This window comes from Acipenser ruthenus, chromosome 23 (assembly GCF_902713425.1).
Source record: "Acipenser ruthenus chromosome 23, fAciRut3.2 maternal haplotype, whole genome shotgun sequence".
Taxonomy (NCBI): domain Eukaryota; kingdom Metazoa; phylum Chordata; class Actinopteri; order Acipenseriformes; family Acipenseridae; genus Acipenser; species Acipenser ruthenus.
This window is the reverse complement of record NC_081211.1, coordinates 2043798-2067062: the sequence shown is the minus strand read 5'-3', so window position 1 is coordinate 2067062 and position 23265 is coordinate 2043798. Positions and strand designations below refer to the sequence as shown.

Sequence of the window (23265 nt, the reverse complement as noted above, 5' to 3'; positions counted from 1 at the left end):
TATTTACTATAGTATTACAGTTTACTTAATACTTTGACCAAATCGCATGAGTGTTTCTTGTGACTTGACACTGAAGTGGGATGTCTGAATTTCAAGGATTTTTGAAGAAATCTCATCCAACCTGATCCTCTTGTGATTGCAATGAATCAGTAAGTACTGACTGTAGACTTTCACCCTCTCTGGTCATTTCACCCTCTTCCAGTGGCATGCTTGGTCAGTAATGCATTCATAAATGTATTTATAATAAACACAGACCATTTAAACTACAGTATATCCAACAAAGTATTTAATCGCAACCAGCTTACTAATCTAGGAATGGCATTTTATTCAAAGAAAAAGAAAGCAAGGATAGCAATTATAAAACGTTCCAATCATTTTACACATAAGCTCGGGTGTTATATTGTGTTTTCCATGAACGGTTCAGTGATTAAAAGCAGTTCCCTTTTTTTCAGATGGATAAAAAAATGTAATTTGGGTACTATTTGAATATCTAAAAAAATAAAACACATACAAACATGTACACAGCTAGCAATAACATAACTAATATTTGCACATGCTTACTGCTTCCCTTGTTCAAAAATAAATTGATCAGGGTTTTTTTGTGTGTGTGTGTGTGTGAAAAATGAAACTAGACCCAAACAAAAAATATACATTAACAGTGATATATATAAAATAAGATTCTGGTGCATGTTATAAACAAACTAAAACTGATAATAAAGCAGTGCGGAAAAACAACACAATTCATTTTCAGTGATTTGTGAAGTTCATAAAAACTTTTGAAAAAACAGAAAGAAAACAGCCATTCGGATGATGCACGGCCCATTCTGACTCGTCCTTTTCAATCATAGCACAACAGTAGTAAACGAAGGGCACTGAAACTGCAGTCTATAGTTTTCTGTGAAGGAGCGTTTCTGTTCAGGCAGGTTGCTGCTGGTACTGAGCTTCGGTGGCTGTGAAGAAGTCCTCCAGGACGCTCCTGAGATACTCGAAGGTCGGGCGATCCTCCGGTTTCTCTTGCCAGCAGAGATTCATGATGTCATACAGTTCCGTGGGGCAGGCTTCTGAACGGGGCATTCTGTAGCCTGTTTCCAGGTTTTGAATTACCTCCGGGTTCGTCATTCCTGGTGCAAAGATCAAATGCATTCATTAAAGGTGAAATCAGCTCTCAGACATGTTAACCGAGTACACATCTGGTACACCAGTGTAGCCATTACCTATCCCCCTGCAGCACGCTGCCTCCATTGGACGTAAGGTACACCACATTTTCTTCAATGCAGTTTTATTTACTGATGTACACATATACTAGATGTTACACTTTGATGTGCTTGGAGTTTAGACATCATTCTGATTGCTCTGTTTAAAAAGTCTCCATGAAACAGAAACAAATAAATAAATAAATAAATAAAATGAATCTAAACAAGAAGAAGAATATATCAAATAACTTATATCACGCACCTGTACCAAGATGCTGTTTAAGATTAGCCGGTTTGTTTAATTATTCCTATTTAGCTATACATTATTGTAGAGGTGCTGTAAGATACAAGATGATTTTCACCCCACTCTAGGTCCAGTAACAAGAAAGCCTACTTGTTGTAGAGCTGTTAGTGTAGGATGGGTACCCTACATGGTATGCTATATGTACTGAATACGCAACAGGCTTAAGTTGAATTACCTGGATAGGGAATCCGACCGTATGTAACTATCTCGGTGAGGAGTATTCCAAAAGACCAGACGTCCGACTTTATTGAAAAGGTGCCGAAGTTTATGGCTTCTGGCGCGGTCCACTTAATAGGGAATTTAGCACCTGAACCAAAAAAACCACAAAAAAAAACCAGAAGGGTTTTTCTTAAGGTTATCATATTTTCTTGTAAATTAGTAAAAGTGCAAACAAAACCAAGAACAGGAACAGGTTAAAAAAAAAAAAAAAAAAAAAAACAAGGAACATGGATGCAGGTGAGACTTTGCATTCTGATTCAAGGAGGGGTGTTCTGCCTGCATATGGGTGTTTTGACACTAGGGGGAGCTCTTGGACAAACTAATTACAGGTCTAAATACTGTGTCATTTAAAAGGCATAGATGTACACTACTTCAGGCAAACTAGAGCTGTGTTTTAATGCGTGCCCTATAATAGGAGAAAAGTGCCCTTTTCCTGCCACCTACCTGGTTGCCTGCTGGGCTCCCTGTAGTTTAAGAACTTTTTATTACATTTTTTTTTTTTTTTAATAAATTCAGGCTAAAAATGTACAGTATGTAGCATATTATCTGTCTCAGGATTGAGAGAAAAGGGAGGAATCATGCAGAGATTGGTGTATTGAGGGGGAGGAGGGTGAATAAGCTACAGTTAAGGAGTGTTTGTTTTTTATATAAGAAGTGCAGGTGCTGCTGCTGCCGGGTACAGCGCTCAGCGCTCAGCTCTGCAGCCAGACCTCAGCTACAGCTTGAAAAGGCTACAGTTGGCTGGAAGAGCATTCAGCAGCATTCTATGAGCGCTACAGAAACAATGTGGTATCCTGTGGTTTCTCACGGGGAGGGGGGACAGGAACACTCCCCCCCCAAGCTCGCTTCAGACTTCCGGCTTCTTCTCACCACCCAGGGTCTGCTGCTCGCATCACAGAACAGCACGCACATATATATATATACTCTTTATTTTCTGAAATAACCCTCTGTGACATGCTGCTTTTCAACGCTGCTTCCCTGCCTCACAGTCTGGCATGCTTCCCTTGGCATGTAGTATATTACTTACATGCACTCAAAACAGCAAATCGGCCCCTACATTAATAGTGTTCTGAGCGTACCTTCTCTTGCTGTGTACTCGTTGTCTTCAATGATCCTAGCCAATCCGAAGTCAGCTATCTTGCAGATTAATTCCTCCGAAACAAGAATGTTGGCGGCCCGGAGGTCACGGTGGATGTAGTTTTTCTTTTCAATGAACTCCATTCCCTCTGCAACCTTGAACAGAAAACCAAAGTGTCAGTCTGAAAGCCTTCCACAAGCCAGGGCTGGCCTCAGACAATTGACTAGGCCCAGGGGCGTACCAGGGGCCCAGCTACTAACCCAAAGCTGACGCGAGCGTCGTGTATTATCACTGAAAAGTGTTCTCTGCACAATAGTAACATGTTTTATAGGTTGTAAATTATTTAAATTAAAGTTTTACAATAATAAACCCCTGGCGTTTGTTTGTTTTATTACTAAATCTGTAATTGGTAGTTAGTCTCGATACTTGTGCTTGACATTTACAGACAGGCCCTTGACCCTCCTGACCAATAACCCTCGAATGCCTCTGCTTTTTTGACACTTTTTTTTTTGTTATTGAATTTGTTTCAATATGTGTATTAAAACATTCGGACAGTAGGGGTCCTTCTGACACAAATAGTGGTACTGGTAAAGATCTCAGTCATAAAAGCTTCACAAAGTCATGTGTGTCCACAGGTAAGGATGGTTCTGTGCTTTCAAATAAAATGATTCAGGCTGTAGCAATCACGAAAGGTGTGCCACAGTTTTGTATTAAGCTATGCGTTTTTATTTGAAAACAAGAAGTGTATAAGGAAGTAGTTTCACTATAGATTCAAGATTATCAGAGGTCAGGATGTCATCAGAGTGACCATTCTGTAACCAACAGCTCAGCATCCCATTTCCCTATTGCACCCTTGCTAAACACAGCTCACAAACTCCTACAGCCTTTTTTGTAGAACAAGACTGAGAACGTACAACGAATTACAAACTATGAAGAAAGAAAAGAAAAAAAAAAACGTTTTTAACTTGTGTATATTTGGCAGATGTTTTCTTGAGCTGGGCTCTGATAACATAAAGACAGGAAGCCTCACAAGCCAACATTTTTATGGTTTTCATTTCTCATACGGCTTCACAAACGCGTCACGTGACTCCCTACAGATTCAAGCAGGACCACCTGTGGCTTGAATGTGACCCACTTTAAAAAACCCTGACACTGAAAATGTAAATTGAGAGCAGCTTACAGCATGTTATTATTATTATTATTATTATTATTTATTTCTTAGCAGACGCCCTTGTCCAGGGCGACTTACAATTGTTACAAGATATCACATTATTTTTTAGCAAGAGCACTAGGAGATGACAGTGTTCTGAGTGGGTCTAATCCGAGTTTTTATTCTAAATAAAGTATGGGAAATCAACCAAGCATTGGTAAGGATTTGAAAAAAAAATACACTACATCTTGTGTAAAGCAGAGCTGGCAATTCTAAAGCAAAAGCTATCCTTTTTAAGTTTACTGGTAGTTCCTGCGCACATTCTTATAACAGAAATCATTCAGCACAGTTTGAGCGGACTGAACCCTCCCAAACTGCACGGTAGCACATCTCTTTCGACAATAAGAGAGAAGGGAGAAGGCAGTCGCCAAGTCCACTCAATTCAGTTTGAATGAATCAGTCATTCGGCTGGAGGCTGTACTTGCTGTGAATGCCTTTGTGACATTTGTTAACAGAAACTGTACCGTGTCCTGTTATCACAAGAGATTCCAAATGCCCTATAATTTAGCAAAATCCAAACAAATCCATGTTTTGGAAGATAGTTACTTTGTAGCAAACCACTTAATTACAGTTTGTTTTGCTATCTACATTATGTAATCAACACACTGCATTAAAGTGCATTACATACAGTAGATTAATACAAGTGCAGATTAACTTTACTACAATTGCATTGCTTCAGTAAAGTGGTGCACGTTTAAAATCTGCAGTCCACTTTTCACCTGCTTCTGACAATAGATTTAAAGGTGTGTGGTCTTGCTTGCAGCAGAGCATGCTTTTGAACACAGGACTGTCATTTCTTGTCTCAGATCAGTGACCTTTCAACTCTGTCGACCCAGGTATAGCACAGAGACAGGTGGCGACAGCAGAGTTGAAAGGTCACGGTGTCACATTATTTATCTGCCGTTAGGAAGGGCACAAGCCATTTAGAGAAAGCTCTAAATCATTGTTGGAGAAACAGAATCAGAACCTTTCAGAGTGATTGTGAACACCCTCGTCCCCATTGTGGTCTCTTTTACGCTGCACCGGTGTCGTTTTTAAAATAGTTTTGCAATATTTTACTGCCACTTAAGCCCCCAGTGGAAATGTCAGATCTGTAGGTATTTCCTGTAACATGTTCTGTCAGTAAAACAAAATGCTATGATGAAAAAGGGGATCCCCTTTTTTCTTTGTGAGTCATAATGGCAATTTGAGACTCATTGCTACAGTACGTGTAATTTTACACAATCAGACAAACTAAAGAAACATGGCAGTTTACTCACTTTTGATAAGTGGTGTGTGTTTGAGTCGTATCCTCCTTTGTCTGGAAGTACGATTGAATAGCGTCAAGACTTCAGGAAAAAGCGCAGGTCCACTATACTGTTACTTTCTGCCCTAATCTGTGAATTCACCACAGGGCTGCTTATAACAACCCCTTCACTCCATACTGTACTACACATGCATTGGGCCAGCCTTCTCCTCCAATCCTCTCCCATTCCCCTCCACCGGTCTCAGCCGCAACAGGATTGTGCTCTTGCCATCTCCCTCACTCTCTACCTCTCATTGCCAGATTCTAAAGCTGCAGTGTTGAGTATGCAACTGGCACAAGGAGAAGTGCAACACCTTCCTCGAAACACCATCCATACTTCACACACCCGACCACGGTGACATTGACAGCACATTTTCTTTGTATCTCGTATGAGTTTTAATGATAAAGAAACTTGATTACTGTCTGCAAGGACATGACGTAGTACAAATCATGTCGTCCTATTTCTCTGATAAACACGCAAAGCAGAGGCACAGCGCAGTAAAAGGATGCTATTATTGTATGTATGTTATGTATACAACAGAATGACCTGGTAAATTTCACAGTTCCAAATTGCATGCCGTTGCAAAGCAGATACAGTGTTTGGTCTAAAGAAAGTAATTATCTGCAGTATTTAAGTTTAAACACACTTTCTTTTCCATGCATTGTACAAAGCTGTCTTTTACCAGCTTAAAAAGCCACCTGTTATTATTTAACAAGGGTAACTAGGGGTCACGATACATACAAAGAAGAAGAAAAACTATTGTGCACTTACCTGTGATGCCATGTCTATGAGTATATTCATGGTCAATTTCGCGCCTTGAGTAGTCTTGAGAAAATCAACAAGGCTGCCTGGAATTGAAGGACACATCGAATCACAAACTTAAAGTTTTAAAACAAATCATTACGACCGGAACTGCTAAAGATAGGCAGTCGGAATGCAAGTTCCATTTGCTGCATTTATCATTACTGTAGAAAGGCTTTGTTTGTAATGCATGCCCGGTAATGCGGTATACTATGAAATACATGACATATGGGAGTCTAAGTTTGTACTACAGCAACGTTTCATACAAGGAAACGTTAACCAGTAAGTCAGTTTATGATGGTGCCAATAATATTCTGACACCATGGGAGAAAGAAAAGTTAGGGGTTGATTTGAACAACCTACTGCATACCATGCTGAGATAGATTATCAACAGCTGTGGCTTATCTATGTGGGGTATAGAATAAAAAAACAGCTGTGACTTAACTCTGTAGGGTATAGAATGATCAAATCAGCCCCCTTTTAATATGTTTCGAAGTCTATATCAAGTGTATATATATATATATATATATGTTATTAATCAGTTTTTTTAATGGTATCCTATACAAATGAATACATTACCATGCACTTATTTTATATGATCAAGCTATATATATATATATATATATATATATATATATATATATATATATATATATATATTCTATAAAGATTTAAACCACAGTGTAAGAAGTTCCAAGAAGCCAGTGGGTGATGCATGAAGTTAATCTAACACTCCAGTGAAACTGTGTGGCCGTGTACAAAAGCATGATCTCCAAACATGCTTTAATGACATGTAACCATTAAAATACAAACTCAGTCACAGCGCAAGAAGACATCCTACCGGTCTTTGTAGCGTAAGTGCTTTCTAAATGTAGCCGGACAAATACAGCACTGACACTAAACTAAATTCATCATATAGGCGTCAAAAATGCATCATATTTCATACAGGAAATGCCTAGAGACGACTGACTGCAATGTCTTCAGGAAAGGCCTTGAGACAGTGTTACTACAGAATAAGGGTTTTATGTTTTTATATATAGAACAATCAGATAATAAACAGTGCAGATGCCAAGGTCAGGATAAGGTGGCGTGCCTCTGCTGTTCAGTTACAGTGTCCTGACCTTTCTAGTAACTAAGTAGTAACGGAAGACATAATGCTTTGTTCTGCAAGTGACAGAAATATAACGCCCGCTGCTTCCAGTATCTTCCTTTGCATTGCGGGAAATTATTTTTGTGGGAGCTCTTATGAGAAACAAAACTAAGCAGACAAATGTTTTCTGTTTTCCCTTAATCACTGACCGCATTACCACCGACAAAAAACAGTTAACAAACTTCTTTATAAAGTTAACTAACAATTGCACGCACTGTAAGATGTTTTTTTCAGTCTACAAAAATATTTAAATCCACTTTCTTCTTCGGTGAACACTGAAACATCTCATTAGTCGTGATGTGCAGACTGTAAAGTGTGGCTAAGTGTGATTAATAAGATCATCATTCCTTCACATGCTCTAATTATTCAATTGAAAGGAAAGGTCTCAATTAAAAACCCTATTCATTATTAAATGCAGTTCAGAGATACCAAATATCACTGGTTTTAAAGGGTTAATGAGAACACTATACTCTGAACAATAAAAAAAAAAAAAAAGTCCCTTGGTTTAAAAATTGAAAACCAGCATTGGACTACATACCGAAACCTTGATTTGGGTTTATGTATAGGTTTGACCAGCAGTTTATCTATATATATCTGCATTTCTATTTTAGGGGCAGCAGTGACTTTCTTACTTACTTTTCCTGACAAGACAACTGAACCAACGCCTATTCTGACAATGGTCTCCTCTGCGTCAGTTCTGGAAACCTGCCCTACTTTAATTGCAGGATAGGTCAATAGGGGTTACATCACGAACAATAACAAAAGTGAATAACAAGTTCTTATTTTACACGGTGGACAGGGTGGAACTTCCCTTTGTTCTAGAGCTTGCATACCACAGGGAAATGTGAGTCAAAGGATTCAGGATGATTACAAACATGCACATGAAAACTGTTTCAAACTGCCACACTTCCAGCGTCTTCCAGTGTTAAGGTAGAGATCTGTGACCTATGTGTGTGTCGTATTATACATTGTATTGACATTGACAAACTATCATGGAGTGTGTAATTGAATGCCAGCTTCAGTATATTTAAAGTGTATATTGTAAATACCATGCGGTATTGTCGAGCCTTATTATTCATACTTTAATTGTACATACAAGTGGACCAAGAGTGTCACTAAAGAAGCAGGGTCTGGGGTATAATGACCTCGCTCATCACTGCAATCAATCAGTGGAGCGTTCAATATCCTATTTTAAACCCCATGGTGTATTAACAACCAGTATCTTTGCATTAACACCCTGGTCAACATGCATCGCCCGCTAGATAACTCAGGTGCTGAGCGCGAACCACCGGCGATCCAAGAGTCTTAACCACAGTGCAAAAGAGCCGGGCTCGTCTGCATTCTTGGTTTTAGAGTTGTTAACCTCATCTCACCGACGGGACGGAATCTGTAACAGCACTGTGACAGCACTGCCGGTTACACTGGGAAAGACTGTTTTTCTTTGTCTGTTTTATTCGTTCTGTTATTGGGCGTGTTTCAAAAGCTACTATTTGAATATGGGTGCTATAATTCATATGTAATCCTAGGGGTTAGTTGCCAGGAGAAGCAGTTCAATGCGTTTCAAAGACAAGGTGAGAGTTTTTTTTTTTTTTAATCCGTGCCCATATGAGGCGGCCATGCATGAGATGGTTGATTTGTAGTTACCGTTCTCCATGAACTCAGTGATGATGTAGATGGGCTCCTCTGTCACCACGGCGTACAGGCGCACCAGTTTGGGGTGCTGCAGCTGCTTCATCAGGTTTGCCTCGGCCAGGAAGGCAGCAGGAGACATGGTGCCAGCCTTCAGACTCTTAATGGCAACCCTCCGGTCGTTGTTGTACAAACCTGCAAGCGAGGACAGGAGATTAAAAGTGGATACAATCGCCCTGTCCTTTCTATAACGCTTTCATACAGGAAAAAATTAATAATAGCTGGGAAAAAAAAAACATCTGAAGGATTAAAAAAAAAAGATTGTGAATTAGAATTACAATAAAATACAATCAAATCAGGTGGGTTGTGATCAAATCAAAAAGGCCACCTGGAGTAAAGAATAACAGGGAGTATTGTTAGTGTCACACCACGTTGCTGTTCTTTTACAGAATTCTGTGGCCGGCGGCTTCTTCTGAAGTCTGTTTCTTTAAACAACGTTTGCTTTTGCTGAACGTTTCTAAAGAATATAATGTGGTCGTTGTTTGTTTTCAATTCTTTGGAGACGTTTCTTTCGGAGAAGCGAAGCTCATGCTCTGTAAAAGTGGAAATTGTGAAAAACTAGATATTTCCATTTTAATATTTAAAACAGAGCTTTGTTGTGCCAGTGCAAAGGAAGTGATGCTGAAATAAAGATATACAACTTGTATTAAAAACAAACCTCCTTTCCTTACTGTTTTTAGCCCAGATAGTGTTTTATAGTTCAATTGCTCTCCATCCTAATAAATAAGAAGGAAATGTCAATCTATGCTTGCAGCCTGAAGGCTAAAGACGGGCTCGACTGTTTGTGAGCTCAATATGATGTATATCTTTTGGTATACCATGTCTTTGAGGGTGTGTAGTAATGTATATGTAATGGTTTATTGCACAATGACCACACACACCCTGTCTAGAATGAATATCTTACTTACAGTACTCACTTACTAACCAATGTGATTCGTCTCTGCGGTCATTATCTCATGGTATTGATAGCCAAGCTAAAGCAGGCTTGGTGAGGGCACGGTTCATCAATTACAGCCACATTGTATTTACTGTGCACCAGGAAAAGAGAACTGAGAAAGGGGTTTGTTTTAATCAGCGTTGTCTAAATGCAGCCGACGATCTTTAATTCTATTGATACATGGGGATTTATCAAGCTTTAAACGCAATACACAACATGGTGGAGGGAGGTCCTTGGTAGAGCAGGTTAAGGAGTTTCAGTGTGGCAGATCCTGCTTAGATCCTGTTCTCAGTCACAAAGATGGCCGCTGGCTCTGTATCTGTGTAAACAGGCGCAGCAGTTCTCTATTTCGAAAGCATCTCACTTCCATAGTGCTTCAGTTTTGTAAATGTCAGCAGCACAGTAACGTCACAATACAACTACAATACAGTCCTTCACCAGCACTTCACAGCTTGATGTTATCTTTGATGAACAAACACGTTTGTCAAGCAGCACATGGCTACCACACTGCTGCATGCTGGGTATTCTCAGGTTCTAATACTGCGGTCAACTAGGATCTTCAAACTGGCCAAGCCAAACAACTATATCTGGTGCTATATCAGTGTTTTTCTAATTAATACTGCAAAGTAATTGCTTAGGAATCTGCTAATTGGACAGAATAGTAATTACATGCAGAAATGCAGAAAATACAAGTGTTTAGCCTGTCTAGTTATAGTGCAGTTTTCATTAGTACTTCCAGGTTTCACTTTTTTTAATAAACTAAAGGGGTTGGATGGGTTACCTAGCTATATTATTGATGCTGAATCGATTGGATCCTTTAAGATCCATCAGCTACTGGGAAACCGGACGAGCACTGATGGGCCAAACTGTCTTACGTTCTTATGTACGCAAGATTCCATACACTCATCATTTGAATCCTTCGAGAGGAAAGTCACCTACCCATCCAGACCTCTCCGAACTGGCCGGCCCCCAGTTTACTCTCCAGTTTCAGGGTCTCTCTGGGGATCTCCCACTCGTCCTGCCACCAGGGTTTCTGAGGCACGCGGTTCTGGCAGTGCTTCACCAGCCGCGTGCAAAGCCCGTCACAGTTTTCTGCGCAGTCGGGGAAGGGGGGGGGCAACAGGGAGTGAAGGACAATTAGAACAAGCCAGTTTTCACTCACTACTCACCTTAACAGCAGCAACTTTAACCTTTACCTTCATGTATTTTTACATCGGTTTTGGAACATATAACATTTGTTTTATGGTGTGCTGGCTGGTGCATTCCTTGCAAAGGGTGGCTGCACTGTAGATTATTTTACTGTACTAAAGTTTTGCTTTTGTAAAGTGAATGTGGCTGTTTCACTAAATGAAAGTTTGTTATAGGAGTCTGTTATATTTTATTGCAAGGTTGTCTGAAGTTAGACCTTCCACTCCTGGTCTTTGTTCCAACCCTGTTCTAAATCGTTTAATTGAACCGATTAAACATTAGATATCAGCCATACAGTCCCTGAATACTTACGCATATAATGCTGCACGAGTTCTGTCAGGTTGTTGAACCCTATCCTTGGCGTGATGTAGTACCCGCCATTGTCTAGATTGCGAATCTTGTAGTGCTTGACGATGTCTCCTTGCTCTTGGTCAAAGTCTCTCACGGTCAGGGAGTAGGAGCCTGGAGATGGAATTAAGTAAACCGTCGCCAACGGATAATATATCAGTATTATGAAATGGATTTTAATAAAAGGCGTTTATAAACAAAGGCATACGTTTTAATATAATTTGTTCTGGATAAAAGGATTGTCAAATTCTGCGTTTCACTGGAGTAGTGTTTGATGACCTTGGTTTATGTGTAAAATGCACTTGGGTACACCTTTGTGAGTGCACTTGAAAAGGAACTGTAGTTAATAAAGAAAACGTCAGAGTAAATCATCACATTTCTGCATTTATGATATAGCGTTTGGTTAGCTGTTCTTGTAAACAGTATCACGTTTTTTAAACATCAGTTTTTCTGATTCACACATATCGTTTTTGTCATCCATTACAGTTAGCAGCGTCGCATCTCTCAGTACCTTTGGAGGTTTCGCTCTCTCTGATCATGAAGGAGCCCTGAGTGTTTCCCGGAGCCAGAAGCTGCCGTGCAGCATCAACTCGGGAGATATCTTTAAAGAACCACCTTAAAATAAAAAAGACCCAATTAGTACTGACTGAGGAAAGTCTGTTCATCTGTGTTATGAGGTGGTGGTATTGCTTATAAATTCAGCTCAATTTATTGCTACATAGCACCAATACAATGAACTGCATTGGATTCAATTAGAGCAGGCTGGGTGCATGTATAGATGGTTTTATATATACAGTTATATGGATAGAGAAGTACAGGGAGTTTGCTAGGTCAGTGGTTGAGTTTTGGCCCTGGAGATAGTAGCTACTGAGCCACCAACGTCGGCAGCATTTGATATTCATCTCCTTTCTCCCACACAAGTACACAGATACCCAAACCGGAACTTCCAACTCTTTCTAGGTAAAATGAAATGTGCTGCACTCACGGTTCAGTCTCCATGGTGTCCAGCTTTGCAACGAAGTTATGAGGAACAAAGCCTGTCTTCCCAGTCGCCAAAGACTGAGCCATAAACCACTCCCCTCCATCCCTGGCAATGAAATAAAAGCAGTTTAATTGCGTTCATTATATCGGGTGCAGTTTCATGCAGATTGTAGTTTAATGACTTGTCAAAGTGTTGCCAGCTAGCTTACTTGCTTAGGATTTTCAGCTTCTCTCCTTTTTGGAAGCCCAGGTCTTCACTGTGAGTGGGTTCGTAGCTGTATGTCGCTACGACCAGGTTGTCTGAAACGCAAAGACAGAAAATAATGATAATAAGGAATGAATGAAGTACCTTTACTTCTGCATTGGGACGATTCCCCAGTCCCCATTACTAGTCACTAGGGTTTTACACCCTGTCCCCTGAGAATCAACACAAGCACCAAGGTACTTCTAACCCAGCCCTCCCTTGTCACTGACACCTTGACTGCCCTTAAAAAAAGTGTACTGCATTATATATTGGTCAAAAGCTTAGCAAAGCGTTGCAATTGTAAAGCTTTGAAATGGTGTTGTAAAAGCATGGTAAACCCACAGGCACTCGAGGTAAATCACGGAAAAGCATGGTAACGAGTGGTAAAACTATAGTAAAGTGTGGTAAATGGTTGTAAACTGCAAAATTACTGTGTATGTTTACTACAGCGAACCTTTATGCAGGCTTTGTGGTTGTTTTCCAATATTTTTTTACCCCTAAAAACCTTGAGGGTCAAATAATGACTTTTAAAAGTCATTACCATTAACCTACTTCACGGAGACCATAACTTGAACTTTGACTAGAATAAAGCTAACTAAAGAGGGTGCATGTCGCTATTTTAACAAGCTGGTGCTTAACGTAGCAACTGAAGCACCTGGATACTGTTTTTATTTGCAATAAAAGCACATCTTTGACTTACCAGGAAGAGGAGAGCTGGGCGGAGTGTATTTTTCATACAGCACCAGTGGATCCCTTATATCCGTGCTGATTGAGTACTAAAAGGAGAAATTTGAAAGAGTATCATTGAGCAGTTTTGTATCATGATTATTTCAACTGGTTTCAGTTAACAATAGGCAGGTTTCATGGCCTTGTGTCACAGGGTAATGGATCAGAAATAGACGAGAAGCAGTTTGGCATGGAATTTGTCATTCATGAGATCATTTTTACTTCACTGGAATTTTACAAAGAAAAATCGTATTTGGTTTCTTATGAAATTCCATTTGAATTCCTGCCTGCCACCAGTTACAGGAGAGTGATACAGTGCTCCTACTTTCTATCACTGTCTCACCTATTGAAAATAACTAAATCTGACAGCAATTAATTAGCGTGAGGCATTTATACAAGACTTGTGCAATGTATTGTCAACATGGCCTGACAGTGAATTAACCCAGTTAGTAAATCATCGAATGGTGAAATATGGAGAGAGCACTGTCTTTTTTAACACCTCAGTGTAGTCTTGTTCCACTATAACACTGTAACAGTACTTTAGAGATGTGTTATCAAAAAGTGCCATTTCCGAGTAGCACTTTAAAATAACTCTGAGCCGCAGCCCATCGCAGTCACTATAATGGTTAAACTTTAAAATACTGCAAATGATTGCAAATTGGTATGATTTTAATCAGTTAGTAAATTGATTATTCTACTTGCAGCTTAAAGTTATTTTCAGAACTAGAAAATACATTGCAAAACAACTGCAAAGCACTGTTATTTAGATCCCATGAAAGTCACTAACATAAATAAATGCAGACATTCACAACCGTGATCTTTAACTGTAACCCATTTCCGTTCTATATTTGGAATATTTGTCTGTGGTTCATTTATAGCTTCCCAGTTAGTGTATTTTAGATAAATCTACCTCTGTCACAATTGTCTTTCTGAATCATTCTGTTAAAGAGAGTAATGGCTTCTTAAGACTTATTTGGTTCCGGGATGTAACACAACAATCAGTGTGCGTGCTCAAATTCAAGTTTTCTAAAAAGTGCTATTTTTGGAAAGTCTTGGAACAGCTAATCCTGTCAAAATACCCTGACGCATTCTCTGAAGGCTGTGTTTTGGGATCTGATTTACTTTTCAAGAAGGCAATGTAATTATTGCGTGCATGCAAACATGAACTAATCTTCATGTTTGTTTGCAAATGTTTGCAATTCCAAAAGTAGTGGAAAATAATAATTAGTTGGCCTCAATTGTAGTCTTTAAAAGGGGTTGACAAAGTTAACCCTAGAAAATACTTTAAGCACAGCACAGAAACCAGGACAAGAGAACAGAGTTGGAAAGTAGAGACGGGCTTAAGAGAGACTTCTTTACACAGAGAGTGGTAAGGGTATGGAATGGGTTACCTTGCCACATTGTTACTGAATCACAGGGATCCTTTAAGACCCTTCTTGACAACGTTTTGAGATCAACCAATAGTGGAAAACTGAGGAATACTGATATTCTTATGTAAAATTCTGACAATAGTTATCCAATCAGGAAGAAGAGGATGCATAGTCAGTATAATTTCAGAGCTTCATCTAATTCCAGTTTTACAGCAAAATCTTAATGCGTTCTCTGTTTGCATGGTATTCGCTTTGGGTTGGAGTGTGCTCATGTGCTCCGCAGATCCTTAGGTGTGTTTGTTTGTTTGTTTGAGGAAATCGGCTTGTTTTGTAATCCGATTTCATGTGCCGTGTAAACATAGTTAGTCACTAAGTTGGCAAACAACTGAACCCGTTTTTTACTAGATTTTAAGGCGGGCCTGATATGGCCAGGTTTAGAATGAGAAGCAAAAATGAAATGAATGTTATCAACAGATGGAATGAAGTAATCTTGTAAAAGAATAAAAACATTCACAACAATTATGACCTTATGGGCTTGGCACATTTCAGACATCAAGCTCAAAACAAACCTATTCGACTACAACCCTCAGAAACGCTCAGCAGAATCGTACACAGATGTGCATGAACGACTTTGTATATCAAGAACCAACATGTGTGTAACTACCCTAAAATAACATAAAGAAAACCACCTAAAACCCGAGCTCCACCACATGTTGCCAACGTCACCTGTCAGCAGCTCTCCTATCACAAATGGATGTCCAGTATTTTGAATCCATACCTGTGGCTTGACATCTGGTTTAATAGGGCAGTTACAGTGCTCGCAGTATTCATCGATGTTCTCTACCCAGTCGTCATCGTACTCTGAACTGCTACAGCCCATGGTCTCTGGAAGGGAAAAATAAACGTTAATGTTACTGAAGTGGACAGTCTGGAGGTTTATATGAACCCCAGAACCCTACCCGGGGGGTTTTAACAGAGCAAATCGACTGGCAGCAGACTTTTGGTGGTTTCTTATTACCAGGACAAATTCTACTGCTGGTAAAAGAAACCATCGACTGCTGAGGAAACCTTAAGTTCAGAGAACTATAAATGGCTGGTTATATTAAAAATGTGTTTTGTGCAGCTACTGTCAGCAGCGATATCAGCTGCGTTAGTGCCAGTAACATCCTACTGGTAGTAACATCAATGGTCCCTATTTCTGATTTTTTGGAAATCCTTGTAAAATCATTCCTGAAGTTTGATGTATAAATCAGCTGATCTTTTTTGTTATTTGAGGATTACAAAAGCAAAGGCACAGCGAAACATGGCACGAGTGTTACAGTATACGACGCAACGTGAAAGCATGGGAAACACATTGTAAACTGCAAAATTACGAGCTACATTTACCATAGTAGCCTTTTTTATATGGGAAAGGGCATTTCATTCAGTCATTCAGGACTGTGCGGGGCAATACAGATATAGCATTTGCTCATCCTCGGTACTCCCAAAGGAACTGGTTTTTGTTCCAACAAGGAAACTAAATGTTTGCTCTAAACATGCACTGTTTTCCAGAGCACACTATAAGACAGCACTTACAGCAATATAAATAAAAATAATAAATTAAATAAATGGAACCTCTTGAAACAAAAACCTGGACCACCGTGGGTACTTGATGAAGACCACTGGGTTAGGAAGTTTGAGCACCACTGTCACGAAGCATAAGCACAATCTTAATAAAGATGGTCTGCAAGGATAGATTTCTAACATTTCTTTCTGTTTTATTCAGTGGTTGTATGTTGGCATTAGCTAAGCCATAAGTAGGTCTCCGTTCTAGAAGGCTCTCCTGTAAAATCAAAGTGCATGAAATAAAAAACAGTGCCCTGCTATATGTATTTTCCCTGGTTTTATGAAGCAGGGAAAGAGTTTAATTATAGTCATAGAACATTATTGTGACATTCTCCCTGTAAGCTAAAATGTGGATGCATTTACTGTAGTACTGCTATTGGTGGTGGCATGCTGTTTTGCCTTGGCAGCTATCATACTTGGTAGTTTATTTATCACAAGGCTGTTGCAATTGACAGCAGCATGGATAGTCTGATGTATTGATTATAAAGATGCTATAATGATGGCTGCACAGGCTTGTCATCAGCACCAGGAATTTCTGTGTTTAAAAAATCCTGTCTGGTATCTGCAAACGCATCAGTGGAAGAGGCTGGCTGTAGGTTCTCTGAAATGCAAATCAGATGGAACGTGTTAAAAAAACATGTTTTTCATTCCGGAACACATCCGTGCCGAGTGCTGTGTTGGCTGTTGGAAAACATGATAATGATAATGATAAACATTAGATAGGAATTTCCAATCTTTATATATATATATATGACAAGGTTATTCATATTCCTGATTTTAAAATGGTTTAAAAACATCATTGTGTTCAGATAGCCAGTGAAAGGTTTAAGTTGAGTTCTGTTTTCAATATAATCACTGTTTTTGTTGTCGTAAGTAGATATTCTTTGGTGTGAGCTAGGCTGTAATGATGGCCTCTAATGCCAGCAGCGGCAATAGCAGATTTTATCTTGAAAATTGTACCTTCAATTATACTTTTCAAGCCGAAACATAGGACAAAAAGGTTACCAGTTTGTAAAAATGATTTTATTTATATATTCAGTTGCCTCCTAAAATTGGCTGATATTTTCCTTAACTTCAATCGTCAGTTGTGAATAATTCTACATTTATTACCAGTCATTTTATAGAAGGCCCCAAATGCTAGCGATTTACCATCATTTTAATGTTTTATGTTTTATATTTTATATTTGGTTATTAGCAAACAATATATTAGGCAGATACTAAGTAAACATGTTTTGAGTGTGTTTGATGAACATGTTAAAGGATTTTATGTTTAACATGTAACTGGAAATAACGCAAATTGTTCCGATCTTAAATTATGCGATTCTTCATTGCTTCAATTTTCTGTCATGACGTACGGTTTTGTGAAATATATAAATTATGTTTTGACAGCGCTGATGAAAAACAATTGAAAACCATCCTAATAATATATATATCTATATATAATTAATCTCGAACTACTAGTGTTTTCTGCAATCACTTTGCTCAAAAGATAATTGGATATTTGGTAAAAATAATAATAATAATAATAATTACCATATTCTATTATGGTAAATGAATAATTAAAGAGAAAGTAAATGTAAGACCTATGTGAGCCCATCATACTACTATTTTTGCCAGAGATCCTCAATATATTTCTCACATTACTTCCATTGCCTCACTTCTAAATTGTTTTATAAACCTTTTTTTCACTATGAAGACTTTTCTTTATTTGTTTTTACTAGGGCCGCCATCTTGTTTTTTTTGCAGCCTAAAGTCCCACGTAGAACAGTCACATTTATAGATCATGAAAGACAAACAACAACAGCTCTGTTGTATCTTTGAGACACGATCTGCTGTCTAATGGAACACTGACAACAATGGCACTTGTTGCTGGCAGAAAATCAGTCCAGAAACAACATATTGTTCAGAAATTACAAAATTCATGCACAGAATCTGGACCATTGAATGTTTGCTATTGGAGACCAACAACCTACACTACGTGGGGGAAAAAAAAAGTATTCTGTTTGAATTCATATTTCTACTGGATTATGTATTTCCAAAGCTATACGCGTGGTACTTTATAAAAGTATAACGTCTGGCTTTAAGGATCTTTAATCACCCTGTAATTACTGGGTTTAGGGTTTACCCAAATTGCCAAAGCGTCCATTCTTCTGAATTGGCCCATGGCTGGCCTTAACTCAGAATGTTAATGTCAATTATAGCTGCTAATTTGTCAATAACTGTGTTTAAGTTAACTGTGATCTGTAACTTATATCAGAATGTATGGCTGTATTTTTAAAGTGTTTTTTAATTTATCAGTGTTTGAGTTTAATTATTGCATAATTATACTATGTATGGATTAACAATCGATTCTAAAACCATTTTCAATTAGTGAATGCTATGATAGGTGAAAATTGCCATCTGTCATTTTAAATAATGTCTATGGCTATTATCCAGCGTCTGTTTTAACTGTCAAAACGTGTTGTGTTTTGTTTCTTGTTTTGTTTCAATAAATAATAAAAGGTTTTTAAAACAAAATGCAAGAGGAGTCTGATGCATAATATTAGCGGTCAAATCTAAAAGGAGAAGAGATTTTTGAGTGTGCGACCAACCTCGTCTCTATGAGCATCATCGAGCAAAGTATACATGGTTTATATTTCATTGCTGTTAACTATTTATTAACTCTGTAGAGACATTAATATATGCAGTACTTGTCTACAGCTGTTTTCTATAATATTGTACTTGAAATATTCGTTCTATGGGAAAATGGCATAACCGTGAGCCGAGATTTGAAGATGTGAATAATACACATTATTTTTTTCTGTAAAAGTTTAGGTTAAAACAGGTGACGCTAACAAAAATAATCTAATTATTTCTTCAGTTTGTTCTAAAATACCTAGAATGCCTATGTTTCCATTTCAGGGCACTCCTCTCCCTGAAACTGTACCTGCACATGCCACTGCATAACCCACTTTAGCTACTATTAATTATATGTGTAAGTAATTATTTTTATTAATTTATTTTTAAACAATAAAGTTGTGTTTACAATGTACTGGTAATTACCATGTCGTTGCAATTCAAGCCACTGTAGATACAGGTTTACCAATAGAAGACTAGGCACTATGAGTTACTAGGAGTCACGAGACTGGACTAAAATTGCTGTTTGTGAAATGGTGAGCCGTACCTACTTTTAAACATATCAAACACGTAGCCAGAATGACTGGTCTCCCTAGGACAGCACTGAGGCTCAGTAGACTCCCATAAACATGTGTTATATTTGGTTGCATTTCTAGGTTGTCAAGTAGCCCCAAATATCACACTATTGAAAATCCACATTTCTTGTTATTTTGTAAATACAAATATACAGAGGATCTTTGTACTGTTTCTTGGTACTGTTACTTCAAATGAATGAGGCTGGCATCAGGTCTACCTGGCTATTAACCCAATGGTGAAGTCTACCTACCTATTAACTAATGAAAGCTCTTTTTGTTTTTGTTTGTTTTTTTGGGATACTTCAAATGAACTACAGTTTACATGGCTGCCTTTCATCAATAAAATGTGCTCTACTATCCCATAGGAATCTGAGATACCCCACACAGGGTACTGTGCGGCCCCAGTCTCCAACAGCGTTGTGTTGAGGAGGACCCCTGAGAGCTTCCACTCTCATCTCTGTGAGTGACCTTGCCTCAGTCCTGCCCTGAACACCCCCTGCTATATAGCCTTGGGCCTCTCTCGTGCAGGTGTGGTGCGGTTTTGTTATGTAGATGAACGACCACGAGTGTCTAAAGTTGAGACCACAGCATCAGTGATGACTTTAAGACTGAAAACCATTATAATAAACCATTAAGGGTCTTTAAAATTGGATGCCAGTGTTGTTTCAGTCATTTAGATACTCTTTGCTTCACTCAGGGCCTCCATAATATGACCTATTTTGCCGAGTTACTTCTTCATTACTGGGTCTTGACATTTGTATTTGGGTTTCCCATTTAAGTCTGTAGTATTGTGCATGCCTACAAAAAGGCAGGCAGGTATTGTGTCGTAACAGACCAAATTAACTCAAAGTTCACGCATTACTACTCTTTGGTTTGAAGGACAACTCTTAGTGAATAGTTTTATTTTTTGTGTAAGGACTTAATTTTTGTTTTAATTTTTCTTTCTTTCTTTCTTTCTTTCTTTCTTTCTTTTTGGAGACGCTTTATTGTGTGTTTCATTAATAACCGCAACTACCTAAGAATTTTCACATGCTTTCGTACCGAAATCTTAAATTCATATTGGATTCGTATGACGTTAGCTTCAATTAATGATTATTAATTTAACAAGCTTTAATTCTAACATTTATTATCCACCTTGCGACTCTTGTTGACCATGGCTTTGTTCATGACAAACTCACTAATTACTCTGCCCTCCATAAAGAGTTTGGTCACAGGCTGGGACATATGAACAACCATGGATGTTTTACTAATCAACGCTTGCTTTATACAAATTCAAATATAAAATAAAATAAAATGCTCTAGAATTATCCATGTCCTTTGAATTTTTCTACAAATATAAACACAAACAATGATCCGAAAACAACTCTTAAATTCCCCACATTTCCATTGGAAAAATAATTTCTTATAGTATTCAACAGCCCATAATGTTGGAAACTATCAGATGCCTGTACGAATGTGTTTTTGGACACTAGTGGGTTATACGGTTAAGGGCCTCCACAAATATGTGATCATTACTAAATACAAACTTGCTTCTTACAAGGAAAAACTGTTTCGGAGCTTACCTTATATTTGTCAGTCCTGAAGATATAGGAACTCTACATTCTAACACCCAAACGACAAAGCAGACTGTTTTAGTTTCAATTCCCCATTGGAAAATAGATCCTGTTTTGTTCCTTAATACCGCTTGGTTTTGAAGCAGAATTTGGTCCCTTTTTTTAGCTTGGGTTTCTTGTCTCCCAGTGAGACAGTGAGTTGTCTTCTAAGCAGAGAACCTGTTTGTTAGTGACTCCTCATATACCACACAACTGCAACAGACAAAGTTTCCTGTCATTGGCGTGTCACTAACGTGAAATCTGGCCTGCAGCATCTCTCTGTTGCAGGTGTGACAGCTGTTCGGTTTTACGTTAGCCTTTATTCAGATTTGGGTTGAAATATCTTTCTTGCGTCTTTGTGTGTTTTTTCATTTGCTTTAGAAACCATGATTTTCATTTCCCGACAAGCTTTCTTTCTCTTTTTGACTTTCTACTAAATCTTCTGCTTAACTAGGGTTTCAGAACAAGCTCTGGGCATTGATATCACACACAGTGGACATTCCTGTTTGTTACCGAGTAAGAATACCTAATGCAGAGGATATTAATCAATTTTCCACCTGTTTTTTATCTATCACATTTGGCTGTTTTCAAACTAAACCACCAAAGTTTTAATGACATCAGCCCTATGGTAATGACCAGTCTATTTAAAAAACCACGTGGCTTGTAACTGTTTATAGCCCTTGAGCAGTAAAGAAATTCTTTTGGTGGAAGGTCTTTGGGTTTCACTATTGTCTTCAACCGGAACCTGTGTAACAAGGTTGAACAGAGACTGGTTACTGCACACTGTCTAAGAGGCAGGTGGCTCCTCCATCTCTTTACTCTTGAAGGTCTAAGAATGTTTATAAACTTCAGCCAATCAGGTTGTGAGAGGAGCGGTCATCATCATACAGTAGACTGAGCTGCAGAGTCTTGAAACTGGGGCTGGTTTAGTTTGAAACAGACCAATGGGTCAGATTCTCACTGCTGTTTACTCCAAAACGTCGTTAGCGTAGTATTTTCACAAAGTAACAACACACCCGAAAAAAAGTTACCAAATCAGAAATAAACAATCACATATCTCATTAAGGGGCTCAGGAGTATAATCCAGAGATGTTTCTTATTTGTTTTTAGAATTGTAAATCATGTTGTTGTTTTTTTTCCTCCATTAGACAAAAATAATGTTAGTGATGATCTGAAGTAAATAGCTTTGAGAATCTAGTCCAATGTGTTGTAATACTGGCCGGTACAAGAGTTTCTGTAATATTAATTAACTTCAGATTTTCTCAAACTCACAGAAAACTAAGTGGTACACTAACAGAAGTAATTTAGATAAACACACATGCACACACCCATAGCTCTTTCCCTTGTTCTGATCTTATTGTGTGAGATCTGGTGCTCAGAGTGCATGAAACCAAATGCGTTTTGTTGCGGTTTTTCAACACTGAACTGCAGCACCCAAACAGGAAGCCCAGCAGTATGTAGTGCTGGAAAACAATGCATCTACCCCCTTTCAAATTGTACCAGAAAGGTTGTTTTAAGCAAAACAATGGAAATGTCTTTTTTTATTTTTTTTATTAATTTGATTAATTTTAATAAAACGTTCCTTGGAGGTACAGTGTAAAATAGTGGTCGCTTTTGTACATGATTGGATTTCATGTTTCTGTTACCCATTGTCTAACACATCACCACAGTGTATTGTTTGGTTTAAAGATATGTAAGCTGTATGAGCACAGCGGGAACTTGTTTACAGGAACGTCAGGTATTTTTAGTGATAAGGGAACCTAATCAGATAGATTCAGTGACTTATAATGAGATTAACCCAGGACACTGGAGTACTCTGCTCGTCTCCACAGGAGTGTTATGGGATTTTTAATGTCCACAGTGTAGACAAGATCTGGGTTGTACCTCCTAGGTGTACTGCTCCTCATCAGTGTCTCTTTCACTTCTGAAAGACATTTTTGAGAATTGTCATTTGATTTTGGTATGGGTCTCAAATCCTAAAACCACTGTTGGGCGAAAAACAAAAAGGGAAAAACAAATGGTGCATATTTAAAATGAGCCATATTTCAGAATACATTTGAGCTGCACATGTGTAACAAACGAGGCACCAAAATCTGACCTGCTTTATTAAATGTTAAGTGTATATTTCACAATATATGTACATAAAATAAACA

General features: G+C 38.4%; 1 protein-coding gene across 1 annotated transcript; it reads right to left on the bottom strand.

Annotated features, from left to right (window-relative positions):
* Nucleotides 1–305: 305 nt before the first annotated feature.
* Nucleotides 306–21320, bottom strand: LOC117413407 (proto-oncogene tyrosine-protein kinase LCK-like). The gene is made up of 13 exons (XM_058997401.1): nt 21083–21320; nt 15503–15609; nt 13329–13404; nt 12594–12684; nt 12389–12490; nt 11915–12018; nt 11368–11517; nt 10807–10959; nt 8886–9065; nt 6062–6138; nt 2796–2949; nt 1673–1804; nt 306–1121 (listed from the first exon to the last, which is right to left on the bottom strand). Exons 2-13 carry the CDS (start codon nt 15602–15604, stop codon nt 916–918), a joined length of 1527 nt encoding a protein of 508 aa, XP_058853384.1. The 5' UTR covers nt 15605–15609; nt 21083–21320; the 3' UTR covers nt 306–915.
* Nucleotides 21321–23265: the final 1945 nt, after the last annotated feature.

Excerpts from the sequence above, each read along its gene's own strand:
- LOC117413407 (XM_058997401.1), bottom strand. The coding sequence starts at position 15,604 with ATGGGCTGTAGCAGTTCAGAGTACGATGACGACTGGGTAGAGAACATC. Across the intron at positions 9,066-10,806 it reads GTTCGGAGAGGTCTGGATGG|GTTTGTACAACAACGACCGG; the intron begins GTAGGTGACTTT and ends CCTCGCTTGCAG. Across the intron at positions 2,950-6,061 it reads TCATAGACATGGCATCACAG|GTTGCAGAGGGAATGGAGTT; the intron begins GTAAGTGCACAA and ends TTTCTGTTCAAG.